This window comes from Loxodonta africana, chromosome 24 (assembly GCF_030014295.1).
Source record: "Loxodonta africana isolate mLoxAfr1 chromosome 24, mLoxAfr1.hap2, whole genome shotgun sequence".
Taxonomy (NCBI): domain Eukaryota; kingdom Metazoa; phylum Chordata; class Mammalia; order Proboscidea; family Elephantidae; genus Loxodonta; species Loxodonta africana.
Window position 1 is genome coordinate 31,700,990 of NC_087365.1, and position 23,860 is coordinate 31,724,849.

The following is a 23,860-nucleotide window of genomic DNA, read 5'->3' on the forward strand; positions in this document are numbered from 1 at the left end:
TATTATTTTCCTCTCTTCCAGTGTCTCTCGATGAAACATCTTCAAATGCTTCCTGTTCTACAGAATCTCAGAGTCGGCCTCTTTCCAATCCCAGGGATATCTACAGAGTGTCCTCTCAGGTGGGGAGGAGAGTTGGTGACTAGGCAGGGAGGACGAATGAGGGCAGGCACGAGGCAGGATTCTTCCTCCTCCCCCAGTTAACTGGACATGTTTGAAGAATGGAGAAAATAAGTTTGGTCTCCACCTGTTAATACCATTTAAAAGAGGGCCATAGGAAAAGGTGGATGGTAGAACAGAACAATTTGTTTTTTGTCTCTGCTGTGGCTGGATGACTTTGTTCATCCCTGTAATAAACACTGGGACACCTAAGGGAGGAGTATAGTACAGTGCAGAGTGGTGAGAACATGAGCTCGGAAGTCAGAGAGACCTCAGTTTGAGTTACGGCCCTGTCGCTTACTAGCTTTGGGACCTTGGGCAAATTACCTATCTGTAAAATGTGAGACAGTATGTTCTTTTCAGCTTGAGATGAAGATGGGAAGAAGAGATGTTGCATGTAAAGTGCTTGGCACAGCGGCCAGCGTGTTAGCCTGGGCTGCTGTTAGCATTACCTGCTGGTCTGTTTGAAGGCAAACTCTTTTTCACAAGAGACTGGGAGAGGTATATATATTCAAGAAGGAGTCCTGTTGTGGCCCTGCAGATGACTTCAGGCTCTTTTGTCATTCCCTCTTGGAATATAGGCAAACAAGCAAAAGAAAAAGACTGGGGTGATGTTGCCTCGAGTTGTCCTGACTCCTCTGAAGGTAAACGGGGCCCACGTGGAATCTGCATCAGGTATGTATAAACTTAGGATTATGCTGCCTCTTCCTCAGGTCTTGTACCTTCCTCCCTCTGTGAGCGATTTCTGGCCTAGGTAGTGAGATGCCAGTAGAGCTATTTAGCCACAGAGTCAGGAGACCTATCCTCTGGAAGGCAGCATGCTGTGGTGGTGAGACCTGACTTAGATCCTAGTAATGGGCTCTGCTGTTTGTCCCTCTTTGCCTCTCAGGGTGGTCGTGAGGATCTGATGAAGGAGTGTGCAAATGCTTTGTAAACAGTGGAGTGCTGTACAAATGTAAGATGGTGGTTTGACATTCTTAAGGTGATACTTTAAAGCCAGACCATAAAGTGGTGATTTCTGATAGCCCAAGGCTGGGATATAGAAGCACCCAGTATTGCTAGCAGCATCTCAGGAAGAACTGGGAGAAGTAAGCTTATCTGAGAGCTATGGGTGTGGCGTGTGATACTTTTGACCAGTGGAATGCTGTGCCTTCAGGGTTCTCAGGCCGCCATGCTGATGGCGAGAGCGGCAGCCCATCCAGCAGCAGCAGCGGCTCTCTGGCCCTGGGCAGCGCTGCTATTCGTGGCCAGGCCGAGGTCACCCGGGACCCTGCCCCGCTCCTGAGAGGCTTCCGGAAGCCGGCCACAGGTGAGTGGCTTGGCACTCATTTCTCTACCTGTAAAGGGGGACTCTGCAGGCCTAGCCTAGTGGGATGATGATATCTTCTGTTCTAGTTCCTTTACCAATTTACTTTCACTTCTTGGGTGGCCCTCTATTTTTTTGTTTTACCTTGTGTTTTGCTTATTTTATGTATAGATGTTTTCTGCTAGACTGAGAGTGCTCCTTGTGGACAGAGATGGTGCCACATTAGTCCTTGTATATCCCTCTAAGGGCCTAGCCTGGTACCTGGCTTGGTACTGCTTAGTAAGTGTTTGAGTGAGGGAAAATCACTTGTGAGCTTCTCAGCCAAGAATTCCAGCATCCGTTTTCTTTCTTTGATAGTGTCCTGCCACATTTGTTCTCAACATCTGTAGTTTCTTTCAGAATTTCCTATTTTTCAACCTAGTTAGTATGCTGAGTGGAAACATAGGTTGAATTTTGGGGATGCATACAAATTGAGTAGTGCTATATAGCCGCTTCCCCCCCACCAAAGTAGGACTAATGCAAGGCAAGTATCCTCTTCGCTCTTCAGGATTTATTTCTTACAGGCCATACACGGGTTTGTTCTGTTTTTGTAGATAATCCACATTAAGAGTAGCTTAATATTAGACTTGGCTTCTGAAAATTAGAATAAACTATTATCCAAGTGAGAACTAAGTTTGCTTTTGTGCTGCTTTTCCAACTAATCAGCAGTGCTCAGGGTAGGGTCTGATGGGTCTCTAGTCTTAGTGGTATCAAGTCAGAGTAACACTTGCTTAGGCTTCTGTGAAAGGTATTGACATTTCAGTTGGCTTTGAACAACCCTTAGTCATTTCTGCATGTAGAGCATGTATCTTCAGCCCTTTCACAGAAGGCTTCTGTAGATTTTTCTGTAGTATACTAACTAGATTTGCTTTTAGACAACTTCCATCATTTCTCCATTTGAGCTTTGTGGAGACTGTTCTCCAGCTTCAAAGGGAAGCTGAGAGCCTGTCCCAGCCTGGTTTTTCATGGGAAGAGAGTCCTCTTCAGGCTGTGACACAGCCTGGTACAGTTTTTGAGAGAATACAAGCCCAGTTGTGTCCTAGGTTTGATGGTAATGTCAATAACCTGGAAAGAAAGATGATAAAATACAAATGAGGGTGAACTGGAAGATTGAGTAGACGATATGCAGATAAACCTGGGTAACATGGTGCCGGCACCAGAGTTTTTCTCAGTTGGCATTTGCTTTTTTTTTTTTTTTGCTTTAAGGAGATGAAAACCTATATCTTGCTTCTTACTGCTTCAAAAATCACAGGTCAAATGAAACGCAACAGAGGGGAGGAGATAGATTTTGAAACACCTGGGTCAATTCTTGTCAACACCAACCTCCGTGCCCTGATCAATACTCGGACTTTCCATGCCCTGCCGTCTCACTTCCAGCAGCAGCTCCTCTTCCTCCTACCTGAAGTGGACAGACAGGTACAGACGGGCGGCCTCTTCTTTGTCTCTCTGGGTGGGCTTCTGTTCTCTTTCTAAGTTTCATTTTCTTCTTCTTTTTTTTTTTTTTTTTTGCCTTGCTCCCTCTAGGTGGGGACAGATGGCCTATTGCGTCTCAGTAGCAGTGCACTGAATAATGAGTTTTTCACCCATGCAGCTCAGAGCTGGCGGGAACGCCTGGCTGACGGTAGGTAGACTTCATCATCTCAGGGAGCTCGCGATGCACCTGCCATGTGTGGTGTTACGTGCCTCTGCTACTGAAAAACCAAGCAGTCGTTCTTCACTGATCTCCTTCTTGTCTCTAAGGGATATTTAGTACAAGGTAGGCTGTCCTCACAATACTGGTGAATGTGGGGAGTGCTAATGTACCACATAGCTCTGATCCTAAAGAAGGTGTAGCGTATTTGATTAGTGACTGTTCCTCTGAATAGATTGTGTGTGTATCTCCATCCTGTGTCCTCTCCATCATGAAAACTCTGCATTATCATGTCTGCATGGGGGAAGACGGTGCACTGTGGCAGCGACTTGTTGTGCTTCATCATGCTCTTTTTAAAGCATTGCCACCTGGTGTGATTGTTAGCTTCTCGTAGTTTTGTGGGGGTCCCAAGACCACCCCCCAGGGTCAGTGATTTGCTAGGAGGACTCACAGAACCCAGCATATAGTTGTACTCAAAGCTATGATTTATTACAGAAAAAAGGATACAAAGCAAAATCAGCCAAGGGGAAAAGGCACATGGGGCAAAATCTGGGGGTGGTTGTTGTTAGATGCCGTCGAGCCAGTTCCAACTCATAGTGACCCTGCATACAACAGAATGAAACACTGCCTGGTTCTACGCCATCCTTACAATCGTTGCTGTGTTTGAGCTCATTGGTGCAGCCACTGTGTCAGTCCACCTTGTTGAGGCTTTTCCTCTTGTTCACTGACCTTCCACTTTACCAAGCATGATGTCCTTCTCCAGGGACTGGTCCTTCCTGATAACATGCCCAAAGTACATGAGATGAAGTCTCGCCATCCTTGCTTCTAAGGAGACCTGCATAAATTTCCAGTGAAGTCACACATGGCACACTCAATTCCCCCAGCAACGAGTTGTGACAACATGTGAAGTGTTAACCTACCAGGGAAATTTATTAGGGTCTTTACTGGGGGGAGGACCATGCAGGTAACCTGCCTGGCATGTAACCAAATTCCAGGCTTTCGAAAGCAGGTATTTGGCATAAACCATACTGTTTGCATAAACAGTTTAGGCACAGTGAACCACTCTTGTCAGTTGCAGATGGAAGGGAACCCTCCCAAAACCCAGGTTCCGGAGTGGCAGCCAAGAACCAACCTTGTAAGCAGGCCTTCTTTCTGAAGATAAGCAGTTAAGCCTGCTGTGTTGAGTAACTTCTTTTCTGCATAGGGAGTAAGAATGTTTTTAAAAAAACAAAATGTTACTTGCTATTGAATGACTGGCTGATTATTCTAGGGAAGAGTAACTCTTTCATATAGTAGGCATGTTAGCTCTGTCCTGAGTACAAGCATGCTGTGAGAGGGCCCCTAGAGGAGACAGGGGCAAGCATGAAGAAGATAGAGTTTAAAAAATAGTTCCAAAGTCACAGGTACTTTGAAAACTCCTGATGTGGTAGAATCAGAAGGTTCAGTTGTTCATCAGGTGGATGTTAATATCATGAATGCACTCACTACGAAAGGTTTATTGCTCTCTAGGTGAATTCACTCATGAGATGCAAGTCAGGATACGACAGGAAATGGAGAAGGAAAAGAAGGTGGAGCAATGGAAAGAAAAATTCTTCGAAGACTATTACGGACAGAAGTAAGGCACTTGGTGCTGAGTCCTGGTGGGCTTTTGGGGGCGTTGAGGCAGCTGGTCTTAAAGTAGTGCATACTTACGTGTTGGACAGTAAGGTGGAGATTTCAGTCACTCAGATCATTTTGATTAATGCCATTTGTAGTGAAGCTAACATACATTTTTCTGTGCAGTTTTATTTTGTGTTTGTTGTGTTCTAGAGATACCTACCTGAGTGCATATTATTCATAGAAATAAAATACTGTATTTTACACAGATAACACACGACTTCAATATTTGTTTGCCAACCGCTCCCTGCCCCCGCGAGGTATTTTCAGAAGCACTGCTATGCCAATTTTTTTTTTTTTTTAACATATTGTTGTTAAAAAAAAAAAAAAAATTTAGCATAGTGAGCTTTGAAAATACCGCATGGGCGGAGGGAGTAGTTGGCAAACAAAAGTAGAAGGTGAACATTATTTGCGTAAAAATGTGGTAGACATGCCTCCTCTGGTCTGTAACTGATGGTGTGGGTTTGGTTTCAGGTTGGGTTTGACCAAAGAAGAGTCACTGCAGCAGAACTTGGGCCAGGAGGAGGCTGAAATCAAGAGTAACTTACGTGTCCCAGGAGAATCGGCAAGGCCACAGCGCAGTCTGGCTACCCGGCAGCGCGATGGGCATTTCAAGAAACGATCTCGGCCAGATCTCCGAACCAGAGCCAGACGGAACCTATACAAAAAACAGGAGCCGGAACCAGCAGGGGCTGCTAAGGACGTGAAATCTGTGGCGCCAGACATGCCACTCTACAAGGATGGAGAGGCTAAGGCCGACTCGGCGGGGGTGAGCAATCCCCACCTGCCAGGCATGTCCTCTCCAGCACCCGGCCCAGAGGGTCCCGAATTCCCAGCTGAATCTGCGGCTTCTCGAATCCAGACCGAGCCAGATGACTTGGCATGTGCCTCTTCAGCTCCAGACAGAATTCCCAGCTTGCCTCAGGAGACTGTGGATCAGGAGCCCAAGGACCAGAAGAGGAAATCCTTTGAGCAGGCGGCCTCTGCGTCCTTTCCCGAAAAGAAGCCCCGGCTTGAAGATCGTCAGTCCTTTCGTAACACAATTGAAAGTGTTCACCCCGAAAAGCCACAGCCCACTAAAGAGGAGCCCAGAGTCCCGCCCATCCGGGTAGGCAGCTGCTGGTTTCCAGGTTGCCCTGCAGCTAGGTTCTCTTTGAGGGTCATGGGGTTCCTCAAGCCCCTTTGTAGGCCTTTGTGTTAATTATATGGGAGCAGATAGCTGTCTGCGACAGAGAGCTTTCCTTGAAGTTCTCTCTAGAGGTCAAATCCTTTCGGATTTTTAATCTTTTATTAGGTAGTGTTAGATTATTTGCTATAGTGACTCACATAGTTCCACCAGAACTTAGAACTTAAATTTAGAAGTGTGGCATGTAATAGCCCCTGAGCAGACTCTTCTCGGAAGGGTGTGGTATTATGGACAACCGTTTTACCATGGTTGTTTCAGGTTTTAGGAAAACTGTTTGATTCCCTAGGCCATGATCCCGAAGCTACTTAAATCCCAGTTTTGCTTTACAGTTCTTAATCCTCAGTCAGATCACCCAATTTAAAACTGTTTTCCAATTTTTTTTCTTGCAGATTCAACTTTCACGTATCAAACCACCCTGGGTGGTTAAAGGTCAGCCCGCTTACCAAATATGCCCCCGCATCGTCCCCATCACGGATCCCTCCAGTCGGGGCCGGGCTGGTGCCAGGACCCTCGCAGACATTAAAGCCCGTGCTCTGCAGGCCCGAGCCCAGCGAGAGGCGGCCACCACTGCCATCGGAGGGGGGGGTGGCCCGGGTGGAGGTGGCAGCGGGGCCACCGATGAGGGAGGTGGCAGAGGCAGCGGCAGTGGTGATGGTGGTGAGGCCTGTGGCCACCCTGAGCCCAGGGGAACCCCGAGCACCCCTGGAGAGTGTGCGTCAGATCTACAGCGAACACAACTACTGCCGTCTTGTTCTCTAAATGGAGAGCATTCCCAGGCTGGGACTACTGCATCTGGAGCCGGAAGAGAGGACCTGGTTTCTCTCAGAAGGGTTGAAAGCTGCCTCCGACAGCCGATTCTGGATGTCCTCACAAGCGAGCTGGACATTATCTCCCAACTCCCTGTTGCTCCTACTGGGGTCCAGCCGTGCCAGGCCTTGCCCCAACTGTCCTCCAAAACCCTAGTATCTGAGAGACTGGTCGAGCAGCCTGTGTTGCATCTAGATGTTAGAACTGAATGTGGGTCTAATGCCACTTCCTGGGAAAGGGATCCTGAGGAGCGAGGATCCACTCTTCTCTCAGAGAATGGTCCTGTCCAGTCTCTATTAGGGGATAGTGTATTGCAAGAAGGCACTGGCCAGGCTCTAGACGGTAATCCCACTGTGAAGGATCCTGTAAATGTGACCCCTGTTTCCACCCCTGGATCGTCATTGGCTGATAGCCTGCAGGACAGACCATTCGATGACGAATTAGGACTTGGTAACTCATGCCCACCCATGAGGGAAAGTAATACTAGGCAAGAAGACTTGAAAACTGAGGCTCTTGTTTCTGACAGTGTAACTCCTTGGATGCCCAACCTTTTGAATGACAAGGGAGTGGTGAAACAACCTGACCCCAGCTCTAGAGAAAATACATCATCTGCTGAGCAACAGGTTGGAGAAGAGTGGGAGACAGCTGCTCCCCACATACCTGCCCTGCCTGGGAGGTTGACAACCGAGGAGGGTCTAGATCCTCCTGACAACCTTCCTGTACTCTGGGCAGTGCCATCTCGAGGCAGCATCTACAAACAAGTCCCAGTTGAAAAGCTTAAAATCAATGGTGAGTCTGAAGCACCGAGTCCTCACAGTGAAACCACAGATACAGCTTCTGACTTTGAAGGCAGCCTCACTGAGGACAGCAGTGAGGCAGACCCTGGGGAAGCCACAGTGAACAAGAGACCCTCAGTTGTGGACAAGGATGAAAAACATAGTTGGAACCAGTCCAGCTCACTCTCCAAAATGAATGGTGGTCCGGGTCTGGTTACAAGGACAGATGGGATGGTTGCTCCTCAGAGCTGGGTGTCTCGTGTATGTGCGGGCCCCCAAAAGATCCCAGAGTCCCTGCTGCTGGCCAGTACCGAGTACCAGCCGAGGCCCGTGTGCCTGGACAGGCCCAGATCCTTGGTGGAGGCCACTAACCCACTTGTGATGCAGTTGCTGCAGGGTAATTTGCCACTAGAGAAGGTTCTTCCTCCAGCCCATGGTGGCAGCAAACCAGAATCCCTTCAACTACCACTTAAAAAAGAGCAGAGCCCTGGTGGCCCCTTGGGGATGGGATCTTTGCCTGGTCCTGGAGAAGACAGCCTCACAGTTGGTAAAAGTGGCCCCAGTTCTTTGAGAGCTTTGAAGGAGCCTCTTCTGCATGAGATTCATGAAGCCAGCACTGGTCTTACCAGGCTAGAGGCCACCCAGGCTCCTGGAGCACCCCAAAAGATTTCCAAGATAGTCCCAAGTTCAGACTCCCTACGTCCAGTGACAAGTCCGGTGGCTTCCTCTGGGAAACTGGAAGAAATGGATTCCAAAGAGCCATTCTCTTCCTTTAGTTTTGAGGATCAGAAGGAAACCCAGGACCTGTCCCAGTGCAGTAACTCCAGTGCTGCTCCAGGCAGAAGTCCAGGGACACTCACTACCTCGAGAGCCCCGAGCTTCTCATTTCCAAATGCCATCTCCTTTGGTTCAGACCAAGCAAGTCGGTCTTTGGGGGAGCAGAACAGTGTGGGAGGCCAAGGGAAGAAGCTCTTTGGCTCTAGGAATGTGGCTGCAACCCTTCAGTGCCCCAGGCCTGTGGACCCAGAACCGTTACCTGCCGATGCCCCTTCTGTTGTTCCCAGTAGGAAGTTGGGGCCAAGCAAAAGCTCTGTGTCTGGCGGGGTGCAGACTGCAAGGGAAGACTGGGCTCCAAAGCCGACTTCTGCCTCCACTGGCAGCATCAAGACTGAGAAGACTTTTGCAGGGGGCCCACTCAAGATAAATGCAGAGAACAGAAAAACTGTTGGCCATAGTCCTCTAGAGCTGATGGATCATTTGCAAGGGATGCCCTTTGTCATGGACCTACCCTTCTGGAAGTTACCCCGAGAGCCTGGGAAAGGGCTCAGTCAGCCTCTGGAGCCTTCTTCCATCCCCTCCCAACTCAGCATCAAGCAGGCATTTTATGGGAAGCTTTCTAAACTCCAGCTAAGTTCCACCAGCTTTAATTATTCCTCTAGCTCTCCCGGCTTTCCCAAAGGCCTTGCTGGAAGCGTGGTGCAGCTGAGCCACAAAGCAAACTTTGGTGCGAGCCACAGCGCATCACTCTCCTTGCAGATGTTCACTGACAGCAGCACAGTGGAAAGCATCTCGCTCCAGTGTGCGTGCAGCCTGAAAGCCATGATCATGTGCCAAGGCTGTGGTGCGTTCTGTCACGATGACTGTATTGGACCCTCAAAGCTCTGTGTATTGTGCCTTGTGGTAAGATAATAAATTATGGCCATGGGAAAAGTTGTATATTTAGTGTGTGTATTTTGATAATGATTGATCTAAAATCTGTATACAGAATATCATTGATATAATGATCTCTGTCTCTAGGCAAGAGCACCCTTGCCTCACCTTAAAATTTACAGTGCTAAAGCCCCTCACTTAATCGACCCTGTGGGGTGACCCATTGGGCTGCCCAAGGCCAGCCAATCCAAACTTTTACACAGACATCTGAGCCTGATTTAGCACGGCAGCCTGCCTGACACCCAGAGGGACTTGAAACAGAAGCAAGAAGGTTGTGCCCTCCCCCAAAGGACCCAGCCAACCTGAACTGAGCAGAAATGTCAGTCTTCCACTGCCCACTCCCTGCCACCTTCTGCTGCTTCATTTGGGAAAGTGGCCAGGACAGGGTTAAAGTAACTCCCAGCATTGCCCACCAGGGGGCTGGAGCAGCTGCTGACCTCTGGGTCACAGTTCAGTCATTTACCCGTTGTTGGAGCCAGTTTGAGCTTTGGTTCCGCTTCAGAAGCCAACTTGGAGCTTCACTATGATCTGCTAACCCGCAGGATGTTTTGGAGCCTTGAATAGACCTTCCTGGACAATGGGGCTGGGGAACGGTGGTGTCTTTCCTCTGGCAATGTCATCTGTAGACCTTGAAGTCAGATGTCCAGAAGTTTGGCAGGGGAATTCCTTCACCTGATACCCTCACCCTCCCTGTCACTTTGGACTTGATGGGAGTGGGCATCTCCACACACCTGTGTACGTGAAAGTCATTTTACATTTCAAAGCAGTGTGTGTTTCTTATTTTTATATTTTTAACTCTATTCTTGGATGTATAAAGTGAACTTTTTGGCTTCTGTAAGTATGCTCTATGCACCTCTAATGTTTTATCATGTATTTATATGTTGTACACAGTACTGGCCAATTCTGTAAATGGATGTATTGTACAGAGAACATGAACGTCTCTTCCTTATTTTACGTCTTCAGCAACGTTGCATTAAAGTGGTGTCATTTACTTATCTACACCTGTTGTCAGAGCCACTGAATGCTGTGCTGCCCAACCGGGACGGTAGTGATTGACTTGTGGTCTGCCAGGTTGGCCTGGCTCCCCAGCCCGGGTCACTGTGTGGACCCACCATAGCCTGCAGGGCCAAGGTCAGCTGTCCACACTCTACTGAGCAAATTCATTTTGCTTCTCACATCTTTTTTTCCTGCCTCCAACCATTAATGACTGCTTGCTGCCATATGTGAGAAATGACTGCCACCACCAGCCGTTAAGTGCTTCTGGATTCATGGGTGAGTTCCCTGGGCAGCCCCTGGGCAGCCCCCAGGCAAGCCTTCCAGACCATCTCCAGGGTCGCCATCTGTCAGCAGTACCTGGGACCATGTTCTCCAGGGGCCACATGGCTCTTTTTGATTTACTCCTTACAGCAGGTGTGGGAAGGAAGAGCAATGCCTGCTGCCTCTCTCCTCCCTTCCCCTCCCTCTCAACACCCTTTTTGGAAGTAGACACCCCAGCACTTGTCTTCCCTCACCCTGCTTCCTTACTACTACTATTTCTACTTGGCAGAGTTGACAGTCCTTGTTTAATTTAGGCCTCCGTGTGTGAGTGCTCCTGTATGAAGTATAAAATTGTGTGACTCCAGCAAGCCTCATTTCATCTGAAAGGTCGTTTTTGTTTTTTTTTTTTTTCCTTCTTCTTTTTTCATCTACTCCTATGTGGCACTTCTGTTGTCTGAAACATGAGAAGTTGGCAATGAAGTGGTGATTTAAAATGCAGTATCAGCCAGTTGCAAATTGTCAACTTCAGAAGTCTGTTTACCAAAGACAGGGAGCAGAGGCCTAAGCCTGTTTGAACCTCTTCTTCCTTCTGTGACTCTTGGGGCCACTAGGGTATGGTTTGAAACAGCCTTGTCCACGGGGCTGCCCAGAAAAAGCACTGCTCTTGTATGTCTCTTGTGGTATTGGAAAAATAAACCTGTACAACCTGCATTTATGGTCTTAAGTCATCTTCTGTTGCCTCCCTCCAGGTGTTGGAGGTCAGGTTGGAGTTGGAAACTGGATTGGCGGGAGTAAACAATGGCTCACTTCACCTGATTCCGGCTAATTTTCTTGTCTCTGTGAGCCACAGCTCTTCTTTTGTGAGGTTAATCCAAAAGCATTGACTTCACAACTTTACTGGTCTTTAGGCTCTGCTCTTGACTTGGTGGACTTTTCCACTGTGTGTATTGAGAGCAGGAATCCTGTAATGAAAACAGAGTTCTTTCCCCTTGTAAATCAAAGCTAGCAGCCGTCCACAGGGCTCAGCCTAACTACCTAACGGAGACGAGGTTATTGAATGTATTTCTAATGGCTGATTATCTTCTTTGGGGAGGGTGACCAGTTGCTGACCTTGAGAAGCTGTAAGCACGAGCTCACACCTCACATCTCTTTCCATAGCATCAGGCAGCAGTGAAGGAGGTGCTGGCAGAAGGTGGGGCACGTGTTAGCTGAGTAAGCCTTAGATTAAGATCCAAAAAAAAAAAAACCCACTGCCCTCGAGTTGATTCCGACTCATATGGAGTGCAATATAAGCCAAAAGCAAAAAAAAGTGTGTATACACACACACACCCCAAAAACCAAACCCAGTACCGTCGAGTTGATTCCGACTCACAGTGACCCTATAGGACAGAGTCGAACTGCCGCATAGAATTTCCAAGGAGTGCTTGGCGGATTCGAAGTGCTGACCCTTTGGTTAGCAGCTGTAGCACTTAACCACTATGCCACCAGGGTTTCCATATATATATATTAACTAAATCTGTCAGGTTTTTTTGAAGCTTTATTTGTGGTATAACACTGTTTGGAGCAGCAGTGCTGCTGTTTGGGAATTGATGGTTAGGTGGTTGTGATGACTGCGTAACTGCCTAGAGGGTTGATATACCATTGTTGGTTCATGTGACAGAGAACCCATTTGCCCACTTGTGGCTAGAGGAGCTTAGGCTGCTTTATGATCCAGGATCAGGACCTTATGTTGACAACTGAATTTCACTTGAAATTGATGTTTGGCCTAATTGCATCTCATCAAAGAACAGAATAATGTAGGGAGTGAGAGTGTAGGCTCTGTCAGATACTAGCTCTGTGATCCTGAGCTCTCTGCCAATTTTCCCATCTATGAATGGGGATAATAGTTCCTTTCTGCTTTGTAAGATGGTTAGTGCCCGGCACAGGGGATGTACTCAACTGCTAGCTTGGACCAAGCCAGGACGGTAATAGCTACGTGAAATCACAGTCAAAGTCTACAGCCACTGCCACCTGTTTCCTTCTGTCCCCAGAGGGGAGCTGTCAAGATGTGGCTGGTGTGACTGCACTGAGGAGGTGCTATGGGGTCTGCATTGAGATCTGGATTTTGCCCTCACTGCAGTTGTTGAGTCCTGAATTTAGAGAATGAGCACTTGGCAGAAGAGGCAAATTTTACTCATGGTCTGAAGGATGGGGACATGATGCTTCAAAATATGGAGAGAATATCCTCTTAACTGGCCTGGTGAGGTATCAATTTATTTTATATCCAACCTGCTTTTGAGGAAGCAAGTCCCTGAGAGGAGCATGTGTATGTACACGTGTGCACTAGATAAATCAGCCCACGCACATCCATCAGGGGCCTGGGTAGACCAAAGCATCTGCTGGCCCTGGCCGCCATATGAAGTGATGGACAGTGGGATTTGTGGCCTTAGAGGATCCTACATGAAAACCAAAAATTGACGGTGCCTGATGCTTTCTCATCTCTGTGCATCAATTTGACAGCTTGGAATAAACATCTGTAAAGGTACCAAAAGATGTAGATGAAAGCTCTAGAAGAAAAGTAACAGTGGTTGTCAGTGCTGCTTTACCTAGTATCGGTGGGTCTTAACCTTCCTGGGATTGTGGACTCCTTTGAAAACCTGGTGGAAGCTGTGGACCCTCTCCCCCAAGAAAGCAGACAATTGTGCATGCTCTTTTCAAGGGTTCCTGGGCCGTGTAGGCAGCTGGGGCTCTTCATTTAAGAACCCCTGACGTAAGTGTGGAAACCCTGGTGGCGTAGTGGTTAAGAGCAATGGCTGCTAACCAAAAGGTCAGCAGTTTGAATCCACCAAGGCGCTCCTTGGACACCCCATGGGGCAGTTCTCCTCTGTCTTATAGGTCACTATGAGTCAGAATCGACTTCGATGGCAACGCATTTGTTTTTTTTTTTTTTTTTGACTTAACATGTTACTGAATTTATACAAAAGATCAATCAAGGAGGGGAGAGATGACTTTGTGAAGAAATCTTGGGTTTCCTCTTACTTGTTAAGCTTCCCTAGTGCGTTTTCAATTATTTTAAAAGTGCAGTCTGTGTGTGCTCTCACCTTTCCCTCGTTGAATAAGGTGGTTTTGCCTGTTCTGTCATAGCAAATTTCGGCTGACTGTTCTAAGGCGGCGTTCCCATTTGCTACTGTCCTGTGCACACTGTTAACAGCAGTGTTCTGGAGCCCCAGTTAAAGAAGCCAGACTGGGCCACACCAGAGCTGTGCTGTTTGCGATTTCTCTGCTCCGGATCTTGGCTTGTGGAGCTGCAGCATTTTCTTTGGAGGTGAGTGCCAGCTGGCTGGCTAGCATGGTCTGCATGAGGTGGGTATAACGTCCTCCATATGTTGGTCCAGGTTGTGAGGTTTTGATGGTCCCTTAGTCGGTGATTCTCACAGTAGTAGTTTGGGTTGGACAAGGAATTTCTGTGGCTATTACCGAGAATTTGCTTCCCCTTGATAACTGTACACACATGAAAGGCTGAGGTGATGTGCCATCTCCTGCTGTTACCTTCACTGCTAATATCTTCATTAATCTTAGCCCCAGGCACACTACCTCGGTGCAGTGGTGTTCACACTATTGGCCCTCTCCTTTATTTATCTTACATATCTGGCTACTGCACATTTTAATTAAAAAAATTCTTATGCCATCACAAAAATTAAAGGTTTAAAAACAGCTACCATATTACACACTATACAGCAGTTTTTCAAACCCTTGTGTGTGTGTGTATGTATGTGTGTGTGTATATGTACATGTATGCGTGTGTGTGTATACACATGTATGTAGTTATAAGGTAGGTACTCATCCTTTTTTACAGATGAGGAACCAGAGGCTCACAGGGTATGTGCCTGGCCTTCAGTTCACAGTGACCAGGCAAGGCCTTAAACCCAGCCCTGTTGGACTGTACCCTTTCCACTGCTCCTCTGCCTGGGGTATATGTACACACACAATTGTAATGGTAAAATTTATACTTTAATTTTTAACTCAGAAGCAGAACTGTTTGTTTTTAGCTGTGACAGTCAGGCTTGTTCCTAGCCATATTCCTTCTGTTTTTTTCAAGGTGGGATCCAGGATTTTGTATAGAATGGAATGTCTACCACTGAACATTCAGAGCTGGGGAGCAGGCTTCCCCAGTTTTCCAAATTAGTTTCTAGGAATAATTGCAAGAATTTTGTTTCAGTCAGCTGAATTGAAGAGCCTGCACTAGGGAGAAGGCAGTGGAAAGGCTACACGTTTTATAGTCAGACAGCTGGCCTTAAGGCCTTGCACGGTCCCTGTGTTGAGGCCAGGCACATGCCCCTGCGAGCCTCTTCTATGAATGGGGTTTGGAAGTCTAAGGGAGCTGCACGGAAAGCTCTCCCCTAGCGTTGGGTGCCATCTAAGCACCCAGTCCAGGCTCGTTTCCTTCTGCCAAAGGAGCTACGTGCCGAAACCGCATCACAGATGTGTTTGTTAAAGAAAATTGACCAAGGACTTTCTGTGTGCCCAGCACTGACTAGAGAAAGGTGGAGTCTACCAGTAGAAAGGAATTTCACTCGAAAACTAGATTTGAAAGGAAGAGAACTGTAATACTTGGCAGTCCTCTGTTGATAGGACACAGTGGAATTAAAACATCCAGTTTGTTATTCAGTGTTTATTAAGTAGATTCAGTCTTATATATGATATACAGATTCAAAAGAAAAAGGGTTCCACATACTTAGGAAATCAGTGCATTTAGCAAGTAATACCATGGAGATAACAGCTCGATTAACAGCTCATTGGTCTTTGTTAAGTGATGGGGAGGGGGGTTGGCCTGTGCTAGTCATTCCGCAAACAAAACAGAATCCAGTTGCATCACATAGAGGAGACACATTCTAAGAATTAAAATATTAAGCCACATTTACTGGAAAAACTCACTATACAGAACACAAATAATTTCTATAGAGCGCATGAGGAGGAAGTCCTCACCTGCTTAGAAGAGCCACGTTAAGTTGCATAGGTGCATATCTGTAAAAATAGAATTGAGAGGTGAAGCCATTGATTAAGTAATAAAGGGTCACCTTTAAAAGTTGGTGCCATCCACGGTTTGCTTTAAGTGCCATATGCTTCCTGTGTTGAGCCCCTGCCCCTCCCCAGAAGAGATGCCTGATGACCAGGCTGACTCCAGGGAGCCCTGAAGAAGTGCTTGTGCCACCTGCCCTGGGAAGTCTTAACCTCTCTCAGGTGTGGGACTCGTGCTTTTCCAGAAATGTCTAAATTATACCAGAGGACTAAAGACCTCTTGGGTTGTCCCTAAATCCCAGGTGACTTGACCCCGAAGGCCACATGAGCATTTTGACTTACCCAGGCTGCCCGGAGAACTATATATTCATCACCTAGTTCTGCAGCTAAGTCCTGCCTGCACTTTTCATCTCTCCGTGTGATTACCCACCAGAGACCAACAGGAGGTCTTTTCTGACCCCTGCTCCTACACGGACCACATGATAGAGGCATAGGGTCATCTGACATGCAGAAAGGATTTTCTGAGCTTAGAAAAGTGTTCTTCAGCAAATCTGAGTTCTGTATTCTGTAGGTTTTTTGTTTTAGGTGGAAACAGGTAAAAAGTGAGAGGTTTTTGTGGCTTTGCTAAGCAGGTGAGCTTCGTGAGGTGCGTCTTCCTCCTCGAGAGCAAGGCTTGCAGAACACACAGGGACGGGGCATCTGTACATGTAAACAGTACACTTTCACTGAGTCCAAAATTAGGAGCAAAAATACAAAGGTTCACATTGGTCTTAGGTAGATACAGGCGAAAAAGGATTGAGCTGTTTAGCTCAGAAACAACAAAAACAAAGTTTCTAAAGCACCACTAAATTATATAAAAATCAGACCATGGACGGATTGAAACTGGTATTCTGGTGAAATACTTTACTATTTTGTAAAAAGTTTTACAAAAAATTACAAATTAAAAGTATCAACCCTCTGAGTTCAAAGCAGCATTTTGAAAATGAACTGGTAGTTAATCCTGTAACCACCCCTGGAGTCGTTAAGTGGCCCTTGGGAATAGGGATGGGTGGGTTCTACCTGTTTGAAATCCTCTACAGCCCTCCCACCCCTGCCTATCCCCATTTCCCCCCATACTGTCCGTTTGTACAAGTGGCAATGGTAAAATGATTTTCAGATGGATTACACACGCTATCACTGGTTTACTAGATGAACCACCACGAAGACCAAATTCCCACTCTTCTAATTTAACCTTCTCCCGGGATGACCCTCCTGCAAAGACTGGAATTGGTGGATTCTGGTCCTGCATTTCCCTTTTAATTTAGGATCCCAAATAGTGGATTCCTGCCCTGAAGTCTTCCATAAAGATTTAAAATGGCTGTGGGACAGGGCTCTGGAAGCTCCCTGTGGGAGAAGGCAGTCCTGGAGGAGGGTGGAACAGCAGCGAGCAGGCGAGCTTCAGCAGAACCAGCCTGTCGGTACTCTCCAGTCGGGAGTGGGAAGGGGCTGCATTTTTACAACAGAAGCAAAACAAGTTCCCTGACTGAACCAATGAATGGAGTCCTGTTTCCACGCAACAACTTGCTCCCGATTCCAACATCCAGGGCTCCCAGGTGGAGCTTCCCTGGGAGGGAGCCCACCGGAGGGGTGGGGCCGACATGAAGATCCAATGTCCTGGGGTGGCTGCTGGGAGTCCTGAGGGGCTGTTCCCACAGGCATCTGTTTCCTTTCTCTTTACAAAACCTGGAACCTACGCTCTTCCGCTCATAGTGCAGTACTGAGGCAGGCTGGAGGTGTCGGTTACAACAGCTTGAACTCAGAATAACGGGACTTCAAACTGTCTGTAGCTTATGCTGATCTGTAAATACAATCCCTTGCATGGGGCAGGGGTAGCCCCTCCCCAGTCCTTCTCACTCCTGTCTGCCAAGAAATGCAAACCCGTTTGTGTCTTGCTTGGGTACTGCCTCCGGGAGAAGAAATGACATGTGAAGCAGTTGGTAAGAATTCTAAGGCGGCGATTGTCTCTGCCATTTTTTAACATTAAGATTTTCACAAATTGCCGGGGGTAACATTTTGCAGAAGATCTACTGATTACTTTGTAGTATTGTCCACACACAAAAATAAATATTTACACAAATTCAAATGTCTGGGAGTAGTATGGAGATGGAGTGGGTCTCGACAGGTGGGTGGCTGGGCTGTGGGAGAGGCTGTGGGCACTGAAGTTTTGTGCTGTGCTGAGGGTGTGTGTCTGGTTAAGGGTGCGTGTCTGGTGTCCTGGCCCTGATGGGAGGCCTGGGAACTGGTCAGATGGAAGGAAGGCAAGAGGTGTGCCTAGGTGAGGTGTTGGAGGCCACTTGAGAAAAGACCACCCCAGCCTCTAGGGGTGGAAGCAAGCATGGGGTGAGGGCACCCTACCTTTCTAAGGCCCACAGCTCAGTCATGAATCCGAGGCAGCGTGGGGGCATACGTGCTGGAGTCCCCTCCCTTGTCCTCCTGAGGGGTGGTCTGCCACGGTGCCAGGAGGCAGTGGCCTTTGCTGCAACAGGCAGTTGGCTGCAGAAGAGCTGGTTTGGGAAGGGGATCCTGCCCCGGGATCAAGTGGCTCTCTGTGGCTGTCTTGGCAGTCCATGGCCCTGGCTCCCCAGGGGCCCCTTTGCTCGGAGGAAGGAAAGGCAACAGAGGGGTTCTGCCATCTGGGCAGGGACGGGCAGGAGCGCGCCTGTGCACGGGGGCAGCGGGGCTGCGGTCATGGCTACAGAACATGGTGCGTGGAGAGGCCCCAGGGGCCTTCTGAGGTCCGGGCGAGTCCCTGGTTTTAGCAGCACTGGTAGGTATTGCACTGAGCAAGAGGAAGTGCCTATCAGGGAGGAAGGAAACCAGGCCAGCCTTTCGTTTTGCCCTTTTTCACACTCCAGGGATTATGGGTTTGTTCCAGGACTGGCACCTCTGGAAGAAGGGCTGATCCTAGGCACACCCAAGTGGCTTCTCTGCTTCTGCTGCTGATCTCTATATTCCAACCACAGGGCCAGAAGAGAGCATTACAGTCCACCCCGGGCCACAAAGGCGGCTACCTTCCCTAGTCTGGGCTGCCTGACAGCAGTTGCTCACCCTGAAGAGACAGGCCCTTTGCGGCAGGAGTCCAAGGACCCCTGACGCGGGAGCAGGGTGAGGGCAAGGGCCCTGCTGTCCAGCTCATCCCCCGCCACTCTGTCCCCTAGAACAGCTGAGAGGGCAGGGCCAGGGGCTGCAGGTGGCTGGTTATGAGAGCAAGGGGCCCCCTGGGCTCAGCTTCTGGACCACTGGTCTGGACTTACCTCCCAGGCAGGCAGACACTGTGCAGGGGAGTGGGGTGACAGCCATTCGGAACAGGCTCAGGGCACATCCTGGAAAAAGCCCACGCTGGAGTGTGAGGTAGAATACGGGTGAACGTGGGACTGGGGCTTCTGGAGCATGGGGTGGGGATGCCTTGTTTGTTTTTGCTTTGTAAGGGGTGTGAGAGGCCCTCCCCCGTGGCAGGTCCTGTGGAGGTGCCCACAGCGCCCCTGTAGCAGTGCTGGGATCGGCTGCAGGGCGGCCTGGCTGGGCGGCTGCCTGTTGAGGGTGCGCTGTGCGCTCCGAGGGCTGCCTACCAGCCGCCCACCCTGCCCTGGCAGCCCAGCCCACGTCAGTGTAGTGCTATGGAATGTTAGGTCACAGGGACACACCCTTCTGATCAGACAGACACAGACTGGCAATCTGTACAAACACAAAAGAATCCATTTTCAGAAAAATAAATTACTAAGGGTAGAGGAAGAGAGGGTCCACTTTGCTTTTCTCAATAAATATGCAATTCTGCTCACCTAAGACTTGAAAGGTAATTATCTGGGGCAGGATTCTAACATCAGGGTCCACAAAAGTTACTCTCGACAGAGCTGCAGCCCAGTGCTGGGTTAAAGCACCCCAGCCCTTCCAAAGCTGCCCATGGCCTCTTCCAAGCAGGTCAGAGCACCCGTGTGGCGAGATTCCAAAAAAAAAGTGTCCTTGTGCCCAAAGTCTCAGGTGCTTGGAGTGTGGCTAGAAACAGCTTTTTGGGATCCCACCTCTCTCAAGAACAAAGTGTACCAGCTGCCGAGGCAGGACGCTGGGCCCGCGCGGGCGGCCTCCTTCCCGAGGGCTGCGCGCTCCGGGTGCGGCGGTCAGTTTTGCTGTAAAATGAGGTTCTCCAGTTCATCTGCCGAGCGCAGGAGGAAGGCAGCTGACTCTCGGTAGCCGGCGATGAGCTGCCGCACAGCACTGATCTCTGTGGGGCTGAGCTGGGCAGCGGGCACGGTCCTGCTGGTGCTGTTGCTGGAGGGGGTGGGGGTGGGCGTGGTGGAGGTGGTGGAGGCCCCGCCTTTCATGCTGAGGTCCGTGGGCCCTGTGGAGGGAGAGAGGGTAAGGCGGACACCTCATCGTAGCGCCACGTCCTGGCGGTGCCTGCCGGGGGGCTGGGCGCATGTCCGAGGACCTTGTCTCACTGATAGTTGTAGCCCTAGTGCCTGGAAGTGGCCCAGGGGCAGCAAGTGAAGTCCCTGGAGGTTCTCATTTAATTCTCAGGGTGATCTTGCGAAGAGGGGAACCTTATCGTCGCTGGGCTGGGAGGCTGGAGTTCACCCAAGATCACACGGTGCGCATGTGCACCGTGGCTCTGCATTTGGAGCAGGTGACCCATGACAAGGGACAAGCTCTCTGGCGCTGAGCACGCCCTTTCCTTTCTGAGACCCATCAGATGATGCTCCCCGATACCAGGTGAGGCAGCAGCAGCCTGGGCCAAGGAATGCCCTTCCCCACCTGGCCTGGCCTCATCCCTGACTTTCCTCACTGTGATGAGCAGAACCACCAGGGATCAAAGAGCAATGGCGCAGGCTGTCAGTACTTCTGCATAACCTGCCCAGGCCTGTGTGCTGTTGCTCCCCACAAGGGGAAGCTGTGAGGGGAGAGGGGACCCAACACCTCAGAGAGGCACATGTGTGCGGAAAACCCTGGACTCCCCAGAGTGGAGCCACTAAAGACCAGGAATAGAAATCACCTGTGTGTGCGCAGACACAGAAGGGCTCCGTCCAGCTGCAGAGCAGCAAGAGAGAGGCCACCTGCCCTGGCTGGCTGTGGGAAAGGGGCACCCCAGGAGGAAGGGCTGGGTGTGTCAAACCTCTCTCTGATGAGCCTCAGCATCTCGAATCCCCCTTCCTTTGAGCATTCATTGTGCCCTTCAACAACTTACTTGGTGGAAGGTAGCAGCTCCAGTGGGGACGGTTACTATTGCTGTGACAGGAGAGAGGTGTGTGTGAGGGGTTGGGACAGCCAGGACAGGTCCCAGAGATACCTGGAGAATCGCCTCCCTTTCCCTGCGACAGTGGCAATAGAGGAAACTTGAAGGTTTCTGGAGCATACTTGGTGGGGGGCGGGGGGTGAGGGGATCATCAGACCCCGTCTCCTCAGCCTTTCAGGGTGGGGCCGCAGCTGTGGAATCAAGTGAGCTTGGATTCAAGTCCTGCCTCTTCCTCCACACAGGCAGTTCTTGAACTGCTGCAAAACGAGGAGTCTGCTGTGAGGACCAGCGGAGAGGGTGCCTGAGCAATACTCTGCACCGGGTAGGGTGCCCAAGGAGAGAGGCTTCTCAGCTTTGGGGAGGCCTGGCTGCCCATACCCAACCCCCTAGGAAAGGGCTTCCGGGGCTTTCTGACTGGGCCGCAGGAAACAAGGAGGCTCCTGGAGTTTGAAAAGCATTCTTGCAAGGTGTTCGGCAAGAAACCAGCCAGTTGGAGGATCATGGGGGTGTGGGTGCTGGGGCTTCTATCAGGAAGCCTTCCCTGCCCAACCCCAGCAGCCTCCCTGGGCCACGCCCTCCCCATCGAGACCCTCCCCCACAGCCTCACCCGGCTGTCTTTCTTGAGCACATGAGGTGGTTCTTGGCTAATGGCCACCCCTCACCCTGTGGGTTCTGATGACCGTTGGGCTCCTTACTGCAGCTACAGTGGCTGCGTGGTGCTGCTACAGGGAGAGATGGACAAGCTCCTGTCCCTGAAGGCATCTAGACCAGAGGTACACCTGGGAGAAATGATGAAAACTCGATAGCTGCTAAAGAGGCCGCTGCAGCTCCCGCATGGGGAAGGAAGTTGGTGTTTGAGATAGGATGGTTTGTCACACAGGGTTCTTTCCTCTCTAGCCAAAGACTGGACATCAATGAGGAGGCCCTAGGAACTGATTCCCTAAGGAATGTCCTTGATAGCGAGACCAAGGAAGCAGCTAAGTCTGTGAAATCAAATGCAGAAGGAAGGAGCAGGGCTGGGCTTGAGAACAGCAGCCTAGCTGGCGGTGGACTCCAATATTAGGAAACCCTGGAACTAGGGCTGCCCCTGCCAGCTTGGGGATGGTGAGGGAAGGGTCTGTTCCTTCTGGGGTGGCTTGGTGTGGCTGCGGCCCGTGGCTCCTTGCTCCCCAAGCTTTGCCCTGTTCACCACTTGGGAGTGTCTCCTTCCTTCCGGGCTGTAGCTAAAGCCCAGGAAGGGAACTGTCCCTGTTTCCTACTGCCAATCTGGTCTGGAGACATCCCCACAGCAGGCTGTGGTGACAGCTGGATGCTTGGGTTTCAGTGACTTGGAGCCACCTCTGCTGGTGGGGTAGGAGAGGCTCAAGTAGCTCAGCACCTCAGGCAAGACTAGCAGAGCTGATTGCATCTAGACTGATCGCATCTCCAGCTGACACCGTATTCATAAAGCGAGGTGCTCTGAGCCAGCGGGACGGCTGCCCAAGCAAGGTCCCTACTGAGGAGACTCACACATTGAGTCGCGCAGGAGGCCATGGGGCTGGGAGCTGCTTTCCCTCCAACCCCTGGACTCAAATCCAGGCTTAAAAATGTTTTCTGAGTGAGGTACCAGTGCTCTCACGGGACACAAGCCGCCTCAGGGACCTCGCCACCCACCTCTAAGGAACTCGGGTGCTCACAGATGGGAAACTGAGGCCCTGGAAGTGCAGGGGCACAGCCTCTCTGTGGACACCTCTCTGGGCCATGGGGAGTCTGGTGCCCGGGGGGCCTGGGCAGCTGGAGCGCTGAGTCAGGCCAGGCCACAGGCACCAGGTAGAGGCAAGGCCTGCTGCCTGGGAGGGCCCGGGCCCCAGACTCCCCATGTATAAGGGAGAATGTAGACCCCCTCGGCCTTTCTGCAGACAGTTTCATGGGGACCCTGCTCGGCAGCACTGTCACAGGCGACAGCCTTCTTCCTGGAAGGAAAGCACCTCCCTGGGACAGCTGCATCCCTTGCTTCTGTGGGCCCTTCTCGCCTCAGCTTCAGGGATTAGGGCCAGGCAGCCTCTTCTTTTAGGTTAAGAGGCATTAGGGAGGGATGAGAAGTTAAGCCCAGGCAGGACACTCCAGGAACTTGGCCCTACTTCCTGGTTCTGGGGGCAGGAGCCAGCCCCCTTCCTCCCCACCCAGAATAGGAACAGTTAAGGGCTCCTTGCAGCCCAGGGCAAAGGGCTTGAGAGGGACACAGGTGTGTTCATCAAGACCTACTTCCAGGGTCCCAGGCAGGGGCAGCACCTCCCTCCAACCTCAAGCAGCACCTTGGTGTCATCCTCAATTCTCTCCCTCGCACCCTCACCGACCCCAAGTCCACAGCTTCCACCCCTGCCTCCATATTCCAATTCTTAGCACTGCACAGAGTGGTGTTTCCAGAGCACAAGTCACAATCCCTCTGCTTAACGCCCATCAGAGGCACCCACTGCACACACAACAAAATCAAGTGCCTGGCCCAAGAGGCCATGTGCCCCCTGCCCCCAGCCTTGCTCTGGAGCCGCCCGCACACAGCCCAGTCAACTCCCATCCAGGCCAGGGGAGAATGGCCCCAAGTCCCCTTCTAGCTCCTGCTCAGCACAGCACCCAACACAACAAGGACGTTTCTATCCCTTTGGTGACTGTTTCTCCAATCATGGTCCCATCTGCATCAGTTACCTGGGAAGCACCTGCTGCTATGGAAGTGGAAGACAGGGACCTGGCTTTGGCCATTGCCCCAGGGGACTCAATGGTGGGCGCCAGGGTGCAGGGCCAGGGCAGAGGTCCAGCACCCAAGGGAAGAACCAGTTTATCTCACAAATGACGGCTTGGACGGAGGCCTGGAAAGGGCTATCACCTGCCCAGAGCTGGTCACAGGCAGCTGGGCCACAGCTGGACTGGGTCAGGTCTGGGCCAAGTCATGTCTCTGCCACCAACTGAACATGACCCAAGGCCAGTGGCTGTCTCACTGCACCTCAGTCATTACAGGCAAATGGGGGGTCCCAGCCCCTCCTCTGCAGGGGTGTGGAGAGGACCAGTGCAGGTGAACTCACTGTCCACAGTGGCCCCA

General features: G+C 50.3%; 2 protein-coding genes across 10 annotated transcripts in view; one reads left to right on the top strand and one right to left on the bottom strand.

Moving 5' to 3' along the window:
• ASXL1 (ASXL transcriptional regulator 1) overlaps positions 1–10,265 on the top strand; it is an 87,944-nt gene extending 77,679 nt beyond the window's left edge. For 5 of the 7 annotated variants that reach the window (XM_064275949.1, XM_064275950.1, XM_023550140.2 and 2 more), the window contains 8 exons: positions 22–119; positions 738–831; positions 1,313–1,465; positions 2,754–2,917; positions 3,026–3,122; positions 4,641–4,746; positions 5,262–5,895; positions 6,363–10,265. In XM_064275949.1, coding sequence (XP_064132019.1) covers positions 22–119; positions 738–831; positions 1,313–1,465; positions 2,754–2,917; positions 3,026–3,122; positions 4,641–4,746; positions 5,262–5,895; positions 6,363–9,245 — 4,229 coding nt within the window. In that variant the 3' untranslated portion in view covers positions 9,246–10,265. Of the gene's footprint in view, positions 1–21; positions 120–737; positions 832–1,045; positions 1,269–1,312; positions 1,466–2,753; positions 2,918–3,025; positions 3,123–4,640; positions 4,747–5,261; positions 5,896–6,362 lie in introns of those variants that run through there. The other 2 variants (XM_064275952.1, XM_064275954.1) reach the window with 2 other exon arrangements.
• A 7,253-nt stretch (positions 10,266–17,518) lies between these two features.
• NOL4L (nucleolar protein 4 like) overlaps positions 17,519–23,860 on the bottom strand; it is a 126,929-nt gene continuing 120,587 nt past the window's right edge. For all 3 annotated transcript variants that reach the window (XM_064275961.1, XM_064275962.1, XM_064275963.1), the window contains one exon: positions 17,519–19,896. In XM_064275961.1, coding sequence (XP_064132031.1) covers positions 19,676–19,896 — 221 coding nt within the window. In that variant the 3' untranslated portion in view covers positions 17,519–19,675. The remainder of the gene's footprint in view (positions 19,897–23,860) is intronic.